At 38.5% G+C, this 14,014-nt stretch overlaps 2 protein-coding genes across 6 annotated transcripts in view; one reads left to right on the top strand and one right to left on the bottom strand.

The window, feature by feature from the left end:
- Positions 1–2,943, bottom strand: part of LOC130907278 (bone morphogenetic protein receptor type-2-like) — a 70,178-nt gene extending 67,235 nt beyond the window's left edge. Inside the window, exon 1 of the mRNA XM_057822173.1 lies at positions 1,995–2,943. Coding sequence (XP_057678156.1) covers positions 1,995–2,076 — 82 coding nt within the window. The 5' untranslated portion in view covers positions 2,077–2,943. The remainder of the gene's footprint in view (positions 1–1,994) is intronic.
- A 9,291-nt stretch (positions 2,944–12,234) lies between these two features.
- The window catches only part of LOC130909407 (dedicator of cytokinesis protein 9-like), a 48,046-nt gene continuing 46,266 nt past the window's right edge, over positions 12,235–14,014 (top strand). For all 5 annotated transcript variants that reach the window (XR_009061750.1, XR_009061751.1, XM_057825845.1 and 2 more), the window contains exon 1: positions 12,235–12,447. Coding sequence is in view for 3 of the 5 variants with exons in the window: in XM_057825845.1 (XP_057681828.1) it covers positions 12,331–12,447 (117 nt within the window). In the remaining 2 variants the exon portion in view is untranslated. The remainder of the gene's footprint in view (positions 12,448–14,014) is intronic.

Genomic DNA, 14,014 nt, shown 5'->3' with positions numbered 1-14,014 from the left:
CATGAGCAAGACATCCTATTTGTGGTCCGAATCCATCTGTGTCACGTACTGAATTAACAATATTTGCAACATTATCTGTAGTCACTAGTATGGAATGATTTGGCCTTCCTAACTTCCATTCAGTCATGACAGTTTAGAATTCATCGATGTAGTATATGGACTACGTAACCCATAATCACTCTGTGCTCACGTAGCCAGTGGCATGGGACGTAGCACATCTAGAGTGCCATTTCATGATATCTAGTGTGTGCGCGCATTAAAAAAGTTAACAAGCGCCGCTGAAGTCACGTCTGCTCATTACTACACAACACCAGCATATGACACAGCGCTCTTAATTTCAGTCAGCTGTTTATTGTCAAAGCGAGGTTGTTCGTAGCAGCCTAGTCGGTAACAATGTTTTGGCGGACTTCGTTGTAAATATCCGGCGTTGTGCCGAAAAACAGCCACCGCGTGAAATGTCACTCCTGACGGGAGCGCCCACACGTCAACGACACCGGCGCGCTGTAGATGGTCCACAGTCACTCCGGAGCACTGATGCGGCCGGTATACATTGAACAACAGGATATAATGGGAACGATTGGCTCCGGCGCTAGTTTTTGCCGGACTTGGAACGAAGATGCATTTTGCGCAGTTGGTAACGAGGAATCCGAACTTTTAACAGCACGTCTGCCGCACGCGCGCACACACGTGCATGCGAGGCGATAAATCGCAGCGGAAAAATTACCGCCTTCATTTTTATATATCGTGCGATAAATGGAATTACAGCATATTGCGACAGGCTTATGGTCAGCCATTGGTACGCAAAAGTGTATAGAAGCCGTTGAGGGCCAGCGCGTTTGTCTATGTCCGGTACGCATGCGCGCATGCGGACCACTTATGTGCACCCTTGGTTATGCCCTTCCTTCTGATCAAGGCCACCCATGCCATTCTTCGAAGTTTGGTAAGTTCAGATATGACCTTTCCCTCGCCTTTTCTCCATGTAGGGATCCGGAAGAAACTCAATGGTGTTCCGTCGAGCTGTACATTCTCCTTTCTATTCGATCGGTTGTTGCAATTCTTTACCGCACAATAATTTCCAACCATTTTTAAAGAGCGACCTGTGCTGAAATGCCTCACTGTTTATGTTTCCCACTTCCAAAATGGCGATAGCGGCGGAAACCTCGCGAGTGCCACGTCATACGCTCGAGCCTAATACATGAGGTACTGGCTAAATGCGTTATTTTTCTTGGGTTTCTTCTTATATTCCTTGGGCATTTACACATAATTAATCACTGTCTGTAATTTAAGATGGAATAGTTACCCACATATCTATTAACACTTAATGTTAGGCACAACCATGAGCATATTAATTACAACAGTGCACACTTTATTCACTCGCTGACTTTACTACATGGACTAGGAATCACAATGTAAAATTATGAAGAACATAATTTATACATTTACAGAAAGAATCCACTAATATTCGCACTGATGTCCGGGCCATGGAATCAGATTGTTTTATCTTCCCAAAAAATACCTGTCCGATCTTCCCACACATTCCCTACATACACTGTTCATCCATCTCTGCACAGTCTCAGTATCTTATCAAGCTCAAGGTCTTACAGAAGCCTGGCCTCAACCCAGAGCCTGGAAAAGGGGGGTTGGGGCACAACTTGGCAGACAAGGCCTGCAGTATGTTTGGCAGTGTTTTTCCAGGCCTTTGTACACAGAACGATTAAAAATGAGCTAGTGTGGGTATTTGCTTGAACACGCAAAATGACTTATCTGCGAAGGCTACTGGACATTATGGACATCAATGAGCTCCATATAACATTTCAGAAATCACTGGGAAGGAAGGCAAACAGAAGGATGATAATTTGAGAATACATCTTAATTTGGAGCTATGAGAAGATCCAATAACAGAACCACATATCGAGTGACGAATTTGGTGTACACTGTACTCAACACATTAAATATTGACAAGACAATAATCTATACACAGCCAAGCCACTTACCAGCCACTGGAGTAAGGAGAAGAGCCAAGCAAAAGCCGAATTTGGCGAGGTATTGCATCGTTGTAGTTCGGCCCAAAGGCATAATCGTATAGATAGACTTTGGTCTTTAACTTGGAGATAATCCACACACTTGATGTACTTTCTGGTCCTCTTCTTTTTGCTTTTACCACATCAATGTTTCCACCTTCGCAGATCCTCGGGTCAGCTCAATTCGTTGAAATGCTCTCTGGCATATAGCTATACATTTGATGCAGCTAAAAGGTCGCTTCTGTGCCGTCAAAAGGGGGTAAACAACAACTCTAACGTCGTCCGGTGATTGATTCCTGCATAAAACCTAAGCGATCGGCCTGTTTGGTGTATATTAAACGCATTTGCGAAAACAAGCCATCCCGACAAGCTGACATGCTAGCATCTAGACGTCTGGCTCGTGAAGGGGGGAAACTTAGCTAAAGACAAAAAATGTGGCGTAAAAACGACGCACATGTCATTTGATTATCCATTTAACATTCTCGGATGTACAACAAATTCGTTCACTCAGCGTCTGCTCTGCAAACACGACGTTCCCATGTAATTATACGTTAGCCAATTAGCTCGTCTAGAGGCTAAATAAATGCTATCGAAGCTCGTCGACGATTGCAAGCGAGTTTGTCCTCCTCCTCAACGTCCTAGCATAGTTCTCGCTTTTAAAGAGAGGAATTTGTCCAGGCGCTGCGACTTTTCGACACGCACGAAAAAATTACATCCGAGAGCTTGCTTTGCAAGCGGTGGCGTCAAGGGGGGGCGTATATCTCTGGAACTGATCTTTTCAGGGGCGGTCGACTGCGCGTGTTCCAGACGCTCTGGAGCTCCGTTAGGGAGGCAGACAGACAGACAGGCTGGGCGGATGGGAACGCCTCATTTATTTGCAGGCTTGTTTGGACCGCTCGTCTCCGGTGTCATGTTACTGTGGGTTGGCGTCGGGAGGGCGGAGGAGGAGGGATACAGTACAGAAGTAGCATGAAGCAAATAGCAATGTTGCAGCGCCACTGTGGCGCAGACGGTGCGCACAACACGTAGAAAGTGGAAAACGCACTAAATTGTCAAAAGTATTCGATAAATTCATTTGGAACATGGACGGGCTATCCCTAAGGTTGTTTTCCTATTCTTGGAAGCATGGAAATGTCCAAAACTTTTGTTATTCTGAATTATTCAGTTTCATGCAAGGGCGCAGGTTTGGTCTCAACATTGGTAGGGACGATATAACAGCATAACCTGGATGTAAACTTTTTGCTGGGGACGGTACATTAATAAACCAAACAAATTGGGTGAACGGTGATCTCTCACGCTTACAGGGGTGAAAATGGGCAAGAACGAACAGGAACGCAGTTCCGGTATAAGATTCAGTGCCAGAACGCAGGTCCGGTAGACGATTCAGGGCCGGAATTCTGTTCCGGAATAAGATTCAGGGCTGGAATGCTGTTCCGGTACACGGTGCTTTGATTCCGAAAATATGACAGCAACTGTCAAAACGCAATGAAAAAAGAAAATGCTAAGTTGCCACACATGCATTTCAGCTCCAAGAAGAAACCAATCTACCAACATCAGATTTACATACACAAGTGTTAACAACAAGCATAATAAAGTGCTTGTGTAGCATAATCTGTTTCCACCAATATTTATTATTGATTTTATTCCATGGAGGTTTCCCCAGCTGCTGCAGTTATCTGAGTTTGACGATGATAAGTCACGTCAATGTGTGAATGTACGCACCAAAGCAAAATGCCTGGACTCATTTATCCGTTCAATTGGCTGACATACTGACATGTGATCAGCAGAGATGGTTATCTCTGATTGGTTCAAATTTGACTGATTTCTGGAACAGCAAAAAAAAAAAAAAAAAAAAAAAAAAAAACAATGTTGAATTGAATTGATGTCACAAAAAAGGACAATGCAGCATAAAATGGATCAAATCTTTAAGAGCAACGAAAGAGTTGAGGAGGCTTATTTAAATTTTAATATATATGCTATTTTCTTAAGTAGTTAAAATTGACATTTAGTATGTGAGGAAATGAGGCAAAATAAAAATTAGGAGATGGACGTTGGGGTTATTGCTGCTTTTGTTAACTTTTATTTTGCAAATCATTGAAAAAATACAATTTTGAATGAAAAAAAAAAAAAAAAAATCTGGCTCCGTGGCAGCCTTTACATCGGGGAGTTCCGGCAAGAAATTCAAGCCACTTTCACCCCTGCACGAATATGAATCTAATTAATTAAAAGGCTAAATGATCAATGCAAAAATAAATCTGTATTGACTTATACTAAATTTCATAGGTATTGGTTCAGGTGATACACCATTTGATTCGAACCTTTGTTTTCAAAAACTTAAAGAAAGATGATTAAAAAAACCAAGGCACTCAAGGAGCTGAAAAATAAAAAGCCTTTATTAAATCATGGCTTTGTTCCCCACACCGAAGAGCACCAGAAGTATGCTTTCTACACCCATCAGCACTCCATGCACCTCATGTTATACTGACCATTAAAGAAAGCTTTTGAACGCTTCCAGAATAAATGTCTGGATTTTATCAGGAAATTTAAATAGCAATATTTGAACATAAATTATATTAACATACACAATAAATACAAACTTGTCCATAATCTCTTCACTATCCAAGAATGCAAAAAAATAAACATTTATCTTAAAACCACTCAACATTGTCTAAATAAAGATATTAAAAGTAATTGCAATAAAACACATTCTGCTTTTGTCGTCAAGCATAACCAAACTAAAAAAAAGAAAAAAGAAAAAAAAAAGAAAGCTCCTTTGGGCTGCTTTAAGACCACATAAATAAAATAAAAATTGGGTTGAAGGGGTAAACTCACTACATTTCTCACAGTTTAATTAATGTTATAGTAGAAAACACATACAGGAGGGCACTTCTCTCTAAGCAGCTTCCTATTCGAGTTTTCAAGGTTAGCAAATTCAAACAATTTAATGTTATTCTAACTCTGATGCAGGTTCAACTGTCAGTAAAAGAAATTAGTGGTGTGTTCCCCACCGTCGTCTTTTAGATTACTTAGAGTGGATGCTGCCGGCTGAAAAAAAAAAAACTTCTAATATCCCTCCTTTTCGAAGGGGGCGGAGGAGGCGGCATGTTGTCGACATGTTGCATATCTGTCAGGGCTTTTAGTGTGTGTGTGTAGTGAGGGAGGGGTCAAGTCATCAGCCAATCAATAGACTGGCACATTCAGCAAGTGAAAATGGGTAAATGTAAGTCTGAACATAATGAAGTAATTCACTTAATTAATGGTATGATAATGGTCAATTCTATCCGTACAACATATATGGGTAATTTAGATTTTCTTCCCATAACTGAAGTCATTATGTATTGCAAATAAGGTTGCTTTAAAGTTGGTGGGGACAATTTGTGCATCCCCTATGCAAAGCTACGCCCTTGCTTTCATGAGATGTAAAGGGCCATTTTTTTTTTTTTTTTTTAATTTCTGATTCCCAACTTGTGGGCTGTTTTTTTCCATTTCCAGCATGACAGCGTGTGCACCAATCAACGGAAAGTCTATAAAAGCATGAATGAAAGTGTTTGGTTGAGCGGACTTAACAGGTTCTTGACCTCCAACAAAACAACACCTTTCGGGTAAATTAAAGCAGACATTTAACTGAGAGCCAGGCCTCGTCTTCCAAAATTAGTGCAGGAGTTCATGAATGTGCTTTATAAATAATGGTCAAACATTCCTATGACACATTTTTGAATTTGTTGAATTAGCAAAAAGCAAAAAGTGTGGGTCGGCATTATAGGTAAACCAAATAAAAGTTTTGGATGTCACTTACATTTATTTGCAAGTCAAAGCAGGTTAATAAATACTTTTAGTTTTTTGAGGCTCATACCAGACAGACATGTATTAATGCACGCAGACGTGTTGTGCTTGTCTAACTTGGTTGTGATCTGACCAACCAATCAGAAAACAGAATTCTGAACATTGTAGGTCAAATCGATGGACCCCTGAGGCAAATTTGAAATCTCATTTATCTGATTGGTAAAAGCACTGATTACCAAAGTTTTTTTTCCCCACTACTAAGTAACAAAAAAAATTTTTTTTTGTTCAGTTTCACCAATTCACCAAGTGGTTTTATTTCTAAAACGAGAATATTTAGTCGTAATTTAAGCCAATGTAAGGTTATGTACGGCTTGGACATTTAAGATTATGTTTGAATATGGTCAAGAAATGTTAATTTGTAATTAATGTCAATTTATATAGTACGGTGCAATCAGTTAAATAAAAATTGTGCCGAAGTGAAAAGCATGTAAATATTCCAGCAGGTGGCAGTAGATGTATGAATGTAAAGTACACATGATTCTGTAGTCTGCTATCCATTAAGTATAGCTAAAAATGATTGAATAAAATAAGGTAAAGACAATCTTTTTGAAAGAACAACTGCTTGGTAATGATGTGAAGGATTACGAGTTTAATATACAGTTCTTCAATTGTTTCAATTTGCTGAAACTAATATTACATACAGTCAGGGCTATCAACCGATTTGCAGGGGCCCGGGGAGAAGAGACCATTATAGGCACCCACCCACCCCACCGGCTTGTCACGACCACATACGCAGTACTTTTAGTGCTTTACAACCAATGACAGTGTAAATTTTCAAATTATTTATATGTAAGCACTGCATTTGTGTTACTTCAAATCAATGTAATTAGAGTGAAGAACGAAAAACATTCAAACAAAAATTAAAATCCAAATTAAAAATGCTTTGTTTTTAACACAGTACCAGCTTGTGTGCATGTAGCTGAATGTTGAGTGGTACAATCAATGTGAGATCACAAATATCTCTAAGTCCTATTAAATAATGGATTACATTCTTGGTAGGTTTTCAGGCTATTATATCCTCTGTCATCGGGCATTATACTCAAAGCACCCAAAGGTCTATCAATTATGAATACTGTAGTTGCAAACAGCCGATGAAAAATTACATGCAATAAATGGGAACAGTGGAGTATACCTGAATCTCATTTGCTGTGGTGGAGAACTGCAATGCATCAAACAGAGGTGTTTCAGTCTGATTTTAGCGACATAAGATGGAGGGGAGATGCAGTGCAAAACAACATATAGTAGTAAGGTAACTAAAGTAACTGCTGACTGCAATTTGATTTCCAATTTTATAATTCTCAAACATCGTCATTCAAAGCTCTTATATAAATATTTGTAAATGGTGAGCATTAAATAAATTCTTTAAAACTGATCTCATTGCACTGTAAATTTGTACCTAATATTGTGGTTAATAATTTAGATTATTTACGCAGTAGTATTCAGTTACTATTTACACTTCTTGACCACCAATAACAGCCTCTGTTGTTCGATGATCAATCCCAATTGCAACCAGCAGCAAGAAAAAAATTCTTAATAAACATTATTTAGATGTCTTTTTTTCTCTTTAGGTCATTGTTTTTGCTCCCCCACCGTCACTACCCATACATCAAAAAGCACTCTCTCCACACCCACACAGTAGCCAAAAATACTTGTGTGTGTTTATTTGTTGTTTGTTATGAACACACAGCTCCACTCGAGAGGATTTGGCCTGATCAGAGTATAAAATAACTGCAAGGAATAATCTGCAGCTTTGCGAGTTTTGGTATTAGTACCCCACCGTGTATCTGGGTCATTACAAAGGAGCAAATGCTGATGTTATAGCCTTGTATAGAAATCCGATGTGTGTCAGTCATTCTAGATGTGTTCTTGCTTTACAATTCAACGAATAACTCGTTGTATTATAGATCACATTTGTCCTTTATCATAGACAAGTGATATGTGAGTAATGACTAACGGGAAGCCAATGACTAAGCCATTTTTGTGGGGTTCACCCTAAATTTTGGACAGAATTGCACCCTAAATTTCGGACATAATTACTATTAGTGTTTGTCACTTACCATTTAAAGAAACCTTGCGAAGCCACTTACTTGTGTGTGAACTGAAGCCTTCTCATACCTCAATTGGTTTATGACTCATGACGAAGAGAATGCATGTCAAGGATTATTAAAGCATTCGTTTTTATGACATTGATTGCATAGAGATCAAAAAGTAAGCCAGTGAGTGACAAAGCAAGTATTGGACTATCTTCATTCTCTCTTCCCAAGCAGAGAGAAGGGAGAAGAAGAAAGTATAACATCCAGCTCAACAGCTCAGCATTTCTACTGCTGGCAATCTTCCCTCTATTCCCATAGTATATCTATAATAGCCGCTTGCCAGGTATAGCTGACACTGGGGTTTTCAACTTCTGTCATGATTCAAAGTAAAAATGAACACACCCAGCCTGACCTTTGGAGTAGTCATTCAGACTGTGAAAATGTTTTAAAGAACCTTTATCCTGCATCTTGTCAGGCATTGTGGATTGGTATTATGCACTGCACTACATGGCTAGCTGTGTTTCAAGGTACAAATTTCAGTGTATACAAATCATAGAGGTTTCCTTGCCTTGAGAATCTTTGCAGCATTCAAGATGTAGGGTGTGTAGTCAAACTCACTTACCCAGCCACTCTTGGGGCCGTATCTTTGCAAAGAGCGCACAAGACATATACCTTGGCTTGTCAGACAATGTTTTCGTAATTTTGTGGATGCACACTGGTGGGTAAATTAAAAAAAAAGCCATTTTGCACTCTTAGCATGAAGACATTTAACATGCCTGAACTAAAATCTACGTATGCTTTCACGTCACAGGCACCTGAATGATCTGCAGTAATACATATACGTATACTTGCAGTTCATGCACATCGCTGTTTATTGAATTTAGCTCAAAAGCCTCAGTGCGAATTAACAGTTGCCTCTTTAGCACATCATCCCTGCTCTAGGCTGTTCTTCTGTTATGCCATACTTTCTGATGCTAAAATGAGTGCAAATAGCAAAAAGGACTTTGAAACTTCTTTTGTCTTTGGTCCACCTCTTCACCATTCTTCTGTAGTTAACAGCTAATGGCAACAAAACTATGTAACAACAAAAACTACAACTTTTGACAAGATAATTAAGAACAGATGGCTTTTGGAGCACTTTGGCAACTCAGCTCTTAAATTTGTTTAGAGGTACTAAATCCCAGGGGAAGACGATAGTAATTGTATAAACTCTCACACAAGATGCTAGGATCTCCCCTCTCTAGTTGCGTCTTTTATTGTGTTTTTCAGGTGACACCGTTGAAATTTTTTCCTCCTGCTGTAAGTGGCTGGAATTTGTGTATGTTTGCGCGCGCATGCTTTTGTGTATGTGTGCATGTATGTGTGCTACTGTTTAAAAGGGGGTGGAATACTAACACTTTGTAATGGTTTCAAGTTGTGCAAAAATCGAAAAGATAATCACTTCCTGCTTTCACTTTCACAAGAAGGACGTAAACAGAATTGTTGGTCTTTTCTAAACTCCACTTCATTATCTGCTAGCACATTCAATTTGCTTTTTACAATAGCAACTGTGGCTTTTGGGGGGTTAATGGCATTAATAGCGCCTCTGAGATGTGGTTGAATGAAACAGGGATGACCTCAGTGCATCTAAGAGAAATAAGACAAGAGGTTTATTATAAGACAGAACTGGCAATGCCATCACTGAAAGCTCAACACAAATGGAAACAAGTATTTGTATTATCTAGGAAGGAGAAAACATCACAGAACAGTCAGCATTGTGACAGAGTAGTTAACTAAATACATTATTATCAACATACAGAATGAAAAAGTTTGGGTATCCCTGATAATTTTCAAGGCTTTCCTTTGTAAACAATTGGTTGCATTGTTCAGAAACTTCAGTTAAATATATCAGATAGCAGAAAAACAGTTCGAACCTGAGAGGTAATTTAAATTATTATTATTATTATTTTTAAATCAGCATTATGGAAAGTGCGTAAGAATTATTTAAAAGAATTATTTAAAGAATTATTTAAAAATTTTGCACCCCTGTTTTTTCTTCACTTGAATACCTTTAGTACTAGTTATTTGAACGTAAATATTGTTTGGAAAGATCACTGACCCACATACACAGGTAAAGCCAATAATGACAAAGGGTATTATGGTGGCCCTTTGCAAGTTTTTCTCCTCTTTGCATCTTCTCTAAAGAGTGACAGCATAGAAGCCTCAAAACAACTCTCAAATGACCTAAAGCCAAAGATTGTTCAACATCATGGTTTATGCAAAGGATGCAAAGAGCTAGCCGAAGGTTGTCAGCTGTCAGTTTTCACTTTGAGGAATGTTGTGAGGAAATGGGAAACCACAGGCAGTTGTCGTTAAGGCCCAGAGTGGCAGGAAAACAAAAATTTCAGATAAAGATGGTGTTTTTGTGGAATATTTATATGTTCAACACACTTCGCATAAGGAGATGGTGTATGGGAAAGTAATGCTGAAAAAGGCTCTTATGCACGCACGCTACAAACAGAGTCACTTGAGGTATGTTAAAGCACATTTGGACAAGCCAGCTTCATTTTGGAAAAAGGTGACGAATGATGAAACTAAATTGGAGTAATTGGACATGAGGTGTGCTATGCACATACACAGCATAGCATTCCAAGAAAAACACGTGCTACCCACAATATAATATTTAGTGCTGTGTGGCCATTGCAGGTAGTGGTCAATCTAATTAAAGTTGAAGCTCGCATGTATTTAAGTCAGTGTCAGCAGATTCTTGAGAACAATATTCAAGAATCACTGACAAAATTGAACTTCCAACAGAGCTGGATACTTCAACAAGACAACGACTCAAAACACTGCTCAAAATCTAAAAAAGACAATCATGCAGAGGAAAACGTACATCATTCTGGAATGATCTCAATCCCCAAGCCTGAATAATATTGGAGACCTATGGTGTGATTTAAAGCTGGCTTTCCATGCTTTCTTTGTAACTGTCAATACCTGTCTGGAGATGTTTTGTAAAGAAAATTTTCCAAAATAACTTCAACCACAACCAGACCCTCATTGGAAGATAAAGAAAGCATCTAGAGGCTGTTATTTTTGCGAAAGGAGAATCTACAAAATCTTGATCTATTTTTGATCTAATTTATGATAAATGATTACGGTATCACACACTTTCTGTCACTAATATAAACTTTTTTTTTTTTTTTTTTTTTTTACCTTAAATTGCTGTGCCCACCTTTTGAGAACAAGCAGCTCAGAAGATGAATGAATGAATAAACACCTGTATTTAATACTTTTCAAATATTTTATTTAACAGCAGTAATTTCAGCCAAAACCTATATAGAATTGGACTTAAGACACAATTGTTTAGTTGGAAGTTATTTTATGTATTCCTTACGTTTTTCCATTCTAATCAAGAGCAACAAAATCGTTAACTTTCTTCTGCTGAAAATAATCACGCTGTCATTTTAAGGTGCATCACATTTAACAGAAGACATAGTTTATTATTCGCACAATTTACTACAACCGTATGTTTTACATTTAATGATTAAGGTTAATATTTTTCATGTTACATCAATGCATAGAAAAGTTAATAATAACATTACTAATACTAATACTAAAATACTAATACTAAAACTAATTACTAATACATGAATAGTTGTAAATCTCGGGTGTGTTTGAAAAAAAACAAAGCAAGGTTATTTTATTTATTTACTTTCAGTCCAAGAAGGTTCTGTTAGCAATCAAATTTCTCCTAAAAACAGAAATGTGTCTCCAAAGGCTATAAACACCATTGTAAATGACGTCAGAGGAACTTCTACTGGACTCTTGGGGCCTGAGGCAATCTTACAATATGTTCTATCTTTTGCCTTTGACATTCTTGCAAAAGGAGTCCAATCGTTTGTGAACTACGATTTTGTCTAATGTTTTGTCCAGAAAAAAAGCCATAGGCCAAAGCCACTTTGTACTTATGTTGATATGAATTAATCTGGAAAATGGTAATGTTATAAAATGGTTACAATTGGGATGACAACCAATCATCATCCGTAAACACTAGTTGAGAAATGTTTGTCTGCATTCTGATGAATATAAGTTGTTTCTCAAAAATGTGTATGCATTTGGAAGATAAGTGTAAAGATTAAATCATATGACAATACTTCTCTTATATTAAGATATGCAGGTGGAGATCCACGGCAACATCATTTAATGAGGTAGAGATGGGCTTCTTAGCTCCTCCTACTTACACACGTAACATACCACACAGACATCATTCCAGCTGTCAGGGTGGGAGGGGCTCTTTGGGGAGAGACAGGGAGGTCGGCATTGCAACTTAGTCCAGATTCCAGAAGTAAAAAGTTCTTTAGAGCTCTTGCTATCCACCTCACAACATGACAGTGTGCTCAGTGAAGTGAGGTTCAGACCTGATCACAGGCAGACAGTACTGGGCACTGACAGCCATGCAGGGCCGGGCAGGAAAAGCCCCCAACCGGGAGATGGTGATAGAGTCACCACAGAAATATAAGAGCTGGGCTGAAATTGAGGCTGAGGTGGAGGCTGGGTCACAGGTGGCATCGGTAAGTTACTGTTTTATAGCATCATACTCTTTATTTTGAGAGTTTTATGCTGGATAGAAGCAATAGGGTTTGATTGTTTAACAAATTCCTGATCTCCCAGAAAGGCTTTCAAGAGCAGCTTTGAAGAGACCATCTGAAAGGAAGTGGACGGAAATAGGAAATAACACCTCCAGGGTATACCTCTGTGGGGAGTTGAATGTTGATTCTTATTTTTAGGATCTAGAGTTCCCTTTGATTCCTGACTCTTTCGGGAATTCTTGAAGTTTTATTAAGTTGACAAGTATGCATTGCATAGAACAGGGTCTCCAAATCGCTTCTCAAGGGCCACTGTGGGTCCTGGTTTTTGTTCCTACTGGTCAAACACAGACAGTTTGACCAATGAGGTTTCTGCTAAAACAAGCAGCACGGTTTTGTCAAGTGGATATACTTGTAAGCCACCAGATTAAGCTATTGAGACACCTTTCTTACAGTGAGGTAGCAGCGCTAACCAGTCATCAACATGGTTGAACATGCTTCAAAGTTCCATCCACAGTTTGTTTTATCCTTGTGTTTTGTAAACAGAATCACCTGCCTGTTTTCTGCCAATGGGGGTCAATGGAGGCTGGAGCCAATCACAGTCCAATTGTCAAGTAATGGCCATCCACTGGCAGGACACATGTGATCTGATTTCAGATTATCTTTCTAGGAAATCGCAATCAAAGGAGATTGGGTTTATTCATCTGTCAAATGAGACAAAACTTGCTAAAGTGCATACAGATGTGCGGGTTTTGCCAGAGGCATGGCAATGTCAGCATCTACTTCAAGACTGTGATAAATGCTTTCTAATAAAAAAAGAAAAAACACACCAGTACCTGAATTTACAAGCACACTTTCCCAGCTGTGTATTGAATGGGAGAAACAGTCAAACACAAAACAGCAAAATGCACTTGGAAGGATCTGATTTACTTTAGGATATTGCCACTTTCCAAAACCAGATAATTTCTTTACAATCTCTTCACTTTTTTTCTTCCTCGAAGCATGTTTTTGGGCTGGGCGAGATAGAGTAGTAAATCAACTCCTAAATTTACCCACACATAGCATTAAACCTGTGAGTCAAGGTATCTAAAGGTATTTGATATACAATTCTTCTGATTTGACCAAATCATTCTCTTATGATTGTTGCTTAATTAAAGTATGTGTGCCAGCCATTCCAAAACAAAATAACAAACAATTTGGGCTGCATTTGCTACAAACATTTAGAATGGAACGAGACAGCAGTAGCTCATTTTTAGAAGACTTGAGCTTGGACCAAGTGACATTCTGAATAATATGGGTTAAAAAATAAAAATGGTAACTTGTTATCAGTGAGATGGTATCCCATAATTTCTGACCACTGCCCGTTTCTTTCACTTTTGCTCCAAATCGCTGTAATTTAAATACTTTTTTAAAGGGTTGAAAGAAGCAATGTCTCAATTCGGACAAACTAATTATAAGAAAGTACCAATGTCTGTTTACAAATGCAGGGACTAAAAGTCGAAAATTGTTCAAGAAATGAATACTCATGTAAAGTAATCTTAAAAATTATTCT

Source organism: Corythoichthys intestinalis, chromosome 2, assembly GCF_030265065.1.
Source record: "Corythoichthys intestinalis isolate RoL2023-P3 chromosome 2, ASM3026506v1, whole genome shotgun sequence".
In the NCBI taxonomy this organism is placed as follows: Eukaryota; Metazoa; Chordata; class Actinopteri; order Syngnathiformes; family Syngnathidae; genus Corythoichthys; species Corythoichthys intestinalis.
The sequence above is the reverse complement of the archived record's forward strand: the minus strand, read 5'-3'. Positions and strand labels throughout refer to the sequence as shown.